At 56.4% G+C, this 6015-nt stretch overlaps 1 protein-coding gene across 1 annotated transcript; it reads right to left on the reverse strand.

The window, feature by feature from the left end:
- Window positions 1–384: 384 nt before the first annotated feature.
- On the reverse strand, window positions 385–5782 carry YPEL4 (yippee like 4). The gene is made up of 4 exons (XM_065404380.1): window positions 5642–5782; window positions 5299–5342; window positions 710–818; window positions 385–474 (listed from the first exon to the last, which is right to left on the reverse strand). The coding sequence occupies exons 1-4, from the start codon at window positions 5780–5782 to the stop codon at window positions 385–387; spliced, it is 384 nt and encodes a 127-aa protein (XP_065260452.1).
- Window positions 5783–6015: the final 233 nt, after the last annotated feature.

Here is a 6015-nt window from a genome sequence, read left to right on the forward strand (position 1 = left end):
GCTCCCTCACCCCACCAGTTCCCCTCAGCGCCATACCAAAGGAACTGTCTCCTTGCTCCCCATCTCACAGGGCAGGCTCTAGCTAATGGGGGAGACACTCCTACTTCCCCTGATTGGGGGAGTCAAGCTCCCAGGTGTCTGTGCCCCACAGTGCTAGCAGGGGGTCAGTGCCTGCAGGCTCTGAGCCCAGCAGGATGCCCACCCCGGGGCTGGCCTCACAGTCCATGCCTGGTGCTGGGGGTGGGGCGAGGGCCCCGGATCCCCTGCTCCCGAAAGGCGATCATTGTGCAGGGGAGTTCTCGTGCTGGGATGGGCAATGTGGCAGCGTGATCAGGGAGGGGGAGGCCATGCTGCTGGGGGTGCGGCTGCAAGCCCCCCCCCCCCTCAGTCCCAGCCGTTGTCCTTCACCATGTGCGACATCTCAATGATGAACTTCCCCTCCTTGTACTTCTGGCTGGTCTCGAAGGCCTGTTCCTGGGGGAGGGGAGAGAGAGCGGAGCGTCTGAGCCAGCCCCCTTCTCTAGGGCATGCTGTTCTCCCCAGCAGGGGGCACTGTGACCCCAGGGAGGGGGAAGCCTGCGCTGCCCTCCTCAGCTGGGGGCATTGTGACACTAGGGAGGGGGCACAGTCTGTACTGCCCAGTCCCGCTTCCCCAGCAGGGGGTGCTGTGACATGGGGGGAATTCCTGCAGGGCTGGGGCAGTACTCACGTATTTCCACCCCAGGGTGGTCTTGCAGCTCTCACAGAAAATGTCGGCCACAGAGTGAAGCCCAGTGAGCAGGAGGCGCTGTTCAGCCGGCCCGCAGCCAACGTTAACCCTGGCACCAGAAAGAGGAGCAGCGTGGGACAGGGTCACATACTGACTTCCACCCCCAAATCCCCAGAGCCCTATGTTCCCTCTCAGCTGCACAGCCGCCCAGCAGTCTATCAAGTGCCGCACACTTCAGGTGCCCCCCACCCCACTGCCGTGCTGCTCCTGCCCTCTGCCTTGGGTTGGACCCCCTGGCCAGCTGCTCCTGGGAGCCTCCTGCTTGCTGTGCAGAGAGGAGAAGGGGAGGGGGGGATACTGATGTCAGAGTGTCCCCCTCCCCCCTCTATGTACCCCATCTCCACAGAACAGGGGGAGGGGACACGACAGGGCTCAGGAGTGGGACATGGCAGCTGTTGCGGTGTCTGAACAAGCAGGCTGGTGACTGCTGAGCTACTTAAAAGGGCAGCATACTTAAAGGGGCAACACCTCTCTCTCTCTCTCTCTCTCACACACACACACACACACACACACACCACACTGTCTCTCTCTCACACTCCCACACACACACCACACTATGTCTCTCTCATACACCACACTGGGTGTCTCTCACACACACCTCCCAACACATACTTGTATTGTTGTTGTTCTTGATACTTCCTGCAATGCACATATATTCTCTGTAATTTTATTCTTTCAAAGTGCTGTTATTTTAGTTTCTGGACTGGTTTATGCATTTCATAATGTTTATTTCTCTCTTATGCTTAAATTTAATTTTTGAGTAGTGAAGTTCTAAAATGTCTAATCTGTCTTGGCTGGAGTTATTATCCCTATGGTAACTTATATATATATATATATATATATACTCGGTATTGGTGCACATAACAAAATTCATTTCACACATGGATGGAAAAAATTAGAGGGAACATTGCTGTGGTAGTGGGGGTTGAATTCAGATGCCAGGGCCCCTAGAAGCTGTGGGGGAGTGTCGTGGTGCCCTAGAAAACATACAGCCCATACAAGACCAGACTGTTCAGGCTTAACCCCCAGGCCCTGCTGCGATCAAAGCCCAGAAGCCCAGCCTGGCTCAGGGATGTGGGGCAGAGCTGAGTCTCATTCATGCACTGGAGACGCTGCAGATTCCCAGTGGCTTCATGTAGAGGCTGAGTGGGAAGGGGGGACTAGCTGGGCCTTGGTGCGGCAAGCTCTGGGGAGGAGCAGGCTCCCAGCAGGGCCCCATGGAACTCTGTCTGGGACGAAGCGAACTCACCCAAGGGTCCCTCCAGCCATCAGCCCACACTAGCGTGTGAGACAGTGCCACCACGTGGTCAATGGTAAGAGCTGCTCCTAGATCAGGAGTAGGCAAACTTTTTGGCCTGAGGGCCACATCTCAGTATGGAAATTGTATGGAGGGCTGGATGGGGCAGGGGATTGGGGCACACGGGGGGGATGAGGGCTCCGGCTGGGGGGTGCAGACTTTGGGGTGGGGCTGGGGATGAGGGGTTTGGGGTGCAGGAGAGTGCTCCGGGCTGGGATGGAGGGGTTCGGAGGGTGGGAGGAGGCTCTCAGCTGGGCCAGGGGATTGGGGCACATGGGGGGGTGAGGCTTCGGCTGGGGGTGCAGACTCTGGGGTGGGGCTGGGGATGAGGAGTTTGGGGTGCAGGAGGGTGCTCCAGGCTAGGATCAAAGGCTTTGGATGGCAATCAGGGCTGGGACAAGGGGTTGGGGCACAGGGGTGGGGGGGGCTCAGGGGTCCAGGATCTAGGCGGCGCTTACCTGAAGCGGCTCCTGGAAACAGCGGCCCTTCCCCCTCTGGCTCTCAAGCAGAAGTGGGGCCACACCGCTCTGCATTCTGCCCTGTCCGCAGGCACTGCCCCCGCAGCTCCCATTGGCTGTGGTTCCCGGGAGCTGCAGAGCCGTCGCTTGGGGTGGGGGCAGCCTGCAGAGCCCCCGGTTGCCCCTGCTTCTGGGAGCCACGTGGAGCTGCTGCACACACGGAGTGGAGCAAGGCAAGCCCCTGACCATGTTCCCTGGCTGGAGCAGCAGAGCAGGGAAAGCTCCCAACCCCGCTCCCCGGCGGGAGTGCGAGGGACAGATTAAAAGGTCCAATGGGCTGGATGCAGCCCGCGGGCCATAGTTTGCCCACCCCTGTCCTAGATCTAATGGCATCACTAGGAGTCTCTACTCCTGGGGGAATTCTGCACCACTACAGACGTGTAGAATTCATGTATCCCGCAGACTTTTTTTCCCTGCAGAAAATAAATTTCTGCCTAAGAAGTGCTGCAATTCTGCCTTTAGCCCACCAGAGGCCACTGTGATGCCAGAACAATCAACAGCATGAACACAGCCAGCTGTTCTGGCGCCACAGCAGCCTCTGGTGGGCAAAAGGCAGAACTGCAGCACTTCTGGGGCAGAATGTATTTTCTGTGGGGGGAAAAATTCTGTGTGCGCCCAGTGTTGCAGAATTCCCCCAGGAGTAGAGTGAGAAAGGCCTGGGAGTGGCCTGCTAAGAGCAGGGAACAGAGGTTACTATATTTTGGGACTTTGTGAGTTTTGTTTTGCACACTGATGTTAAGAAATCCAGCCCCTAAGGAGGGGTGGCTGAACAGAGAGCAGCCTGTGTGTGGCGTTTATTGAGGAGCCCTGAAGAGAGGAAAGTGAGGCATGGTGCTTCCAGAGTCTTTCCTGACCACAAGTGGGCACCTGGCCAGCAAGTGGGCACCTGGGAGGTTGCTGACCCTGTAACACCCTTCCAAAGGGTGGCACTAACAACTCCTTTCAAAAATGGGCCCCTGCACCTTTTGCTGGCCAGCAAGGATGTGGCTGTATTCCCTAGAGGCTCCTTGCCCATCATTAAGCAAAGCTGCATGAGAACCAGCCAGCAAAGAGGGCATTTCTGTTGTTCCCACAGAACAGAGAAAACTAGTCCCAGCCTGATCAGTCTCTAATGCAAAGCAGACAAACTCATAGCAGTGAGAACCACGCAGCTACGCTACTGAGCCAAGGCAGCAAGGAGCCATCATGCCACCCACAGCCTCAGACAGCACCCAAACCACAGCACCGGGAACCCTAAATCCTTAGGGCATGATCTGTCCAGCTCTGCCTTCTCTCTGCCATGTCGTTCATAGATTCCAAGGCCAGAAGGCACTGTTGTGAGCATCTGCTCTGACCTCCCGTATAACCTAAACCAGAGAACTTCCCTGAATTAATTCCAGTTCGACATAATAGAGCAGATTTCTTAGAAAAACAGCCAATCCTGATTTTAAAATGGCCAGGGATGAAGAATCCACCAGGACCCTTGGTAAGTTGTTCCATTGGTTAATTACCCTCACTGTTAAATATGTGCACCTTATTTCCAGTCTGAATTTGTCTAGCTTCAACTTCTAGCCATTGGACATTGTTATACCTTTGTCTGCTAGCCCAAAGAGCCCTCTATTCTCACATTTCTGGACCCCAGGTAGGTACTTCTAGACTGTGATCAAGTCACCCCTTAACCTACTCTTTACTAAGCTAAATAGATTAAGCTCCTGGAGTCTATCACTATAAAGCAGGTTTTCAATCCCTTAATCATTCTCATGGCTCTTCTGAGACCCCTCTCCAATGTATCAACATCCTTCTTGAAGTGTGGGCACCAGTAGTAGACACAGGATTCTAGCCGCGGTCGCACCAGAGCCACATACAGAGGTACAGTAGGCTCTCTACTCCTACTCACGATTGCTTGGTCATGTTTGGGCATTGGCCATGGCCACCCGTAAGCCATGGACCAGACAAGGGAGAAAGTTCCTAGATACTTCTATGTCAATAGCCATTGCTGTTGGCAATGGGATGGCCCATTGGCTGAGTGGTAGAAGTTGTGACCCCCTGCCAGAGTTGACAGTGATGTGGCTGTGGTGGATTTTCATCCCCTCCCCATTACAATCCCAGCCCCTTGCTGGGATCACCCTGGAGCGGACCAACAGGGAGAACCCTGGGCTTGGAGACAAGCCAACCCATATGAGACATCTTTGGGGAGAAAGACCACAGCGCAAGAGGTTTTGGATATGGGGCCTGACAAGTTACTGCCAGCTTGAGCAGGCAATTGTCTGCTGGGGAATGGTGCTGAGACATGGGGTGTGGTGTGCTCTAGTGGAGCCCAGAGAGTGAGGCACATTGGGGCAGGGTTATACATCACCATGACAACTGCTGTGATTCTACCCCGGGACTCACCATCTCGAGACCCCATTCCAGAGACTCCACCTCTGAGTTCAGATGCCAACAGTCACCCTCTTTTGGGTCATGTAGAACAGAGATGGCCTAAATTATCAGCTCTTTGGGGCAGGGACCATCTCTGTTCTGGGTCTGTACAGCGCCTAGCACAACAGGGTCCTGCTCCACCGCTGGGTGACCAAGGCACTACCATAATACACCTCTCAATGATAACGACTGCTAATATAGCTCTAGCTGCTGCCTGCTCCCTTCTGACTGGCTGCAAACTCCCCACCCCCTCTCCCCCACCCGTACTCTCCCCCACTTGTAACTGATGGAGTGATGGATCACGGAGGGGCACTCACACAGAATTGAACAGGTAGGCGCGGCCATGGCTCCCCTGGAAAGACTGCAGAGACAAAGGACAGGAATTATACCCTGCCCCCCTCCCCCTGAAACAACCCTGGTCCCCACCATCCACCTTCATTCACTGCCGTGGGGAAGCTCACAGCACCCAGGGCCTGGATGGGCACCGATAGGGCATTGCCATGGGCAAGATTGGCAGTGGCAAGGCATGGCTGTGAGGAAGCTCACAGTGGTGGGGTCCTCAGCTGGGCACCGGCAGGGCCCGGCCCTGCAGAAGCTCACAGTGGCCGTGGGGAAGCCTGGTGGCTGGTGCAGGCCCCTGGCAGGCTGGAGCGGCTGTACCTTGGAGATGAGCTCATCGTGTTTGGCCAGGTGGGCCTGGCAGTGCACACAGCTGTAGGTGCGGTGGCAGTGCGGAAGGTAGCTGCGGAAGGTCTTGGTGGGCAGGCAGGCGGCGGGCGGCCCTGGCTCACAGCTGGGCATGACAGGCTGGAGAGCGATACCCTGGCGGGGTGGGGGGGCGGGCGCTGTGCACCCCCCACACAGTCGGTCGCAGGTGAAGCAGCGAAGCAGGTTGGCTAGAGCCGTGTTTCAGGGTGGGAAGAGTTTGGGGGGGCTGCACAGCCGGGGCCCCCCCAGATGAGAACCAGGCCGAAAGGGGAGTCACCTGCAGAGAACGAGAGAGAGGAGGGCAATGAATCAGGGGGGCTGCCCCC

This window comes from Emys orbicularis, chromosome 4, assembly GCF_028017835.1.
Source record: "Emys orbicularis isolate rEmyOrb1 chromosome 4, rEmyOrb1.hap1, whole genome shotgun sequence".
Lineage (NCBI taxonomy): Eukaryota > Metazoa > Chordata > Testudines > Emydidae > Emys > Emys orbicularis.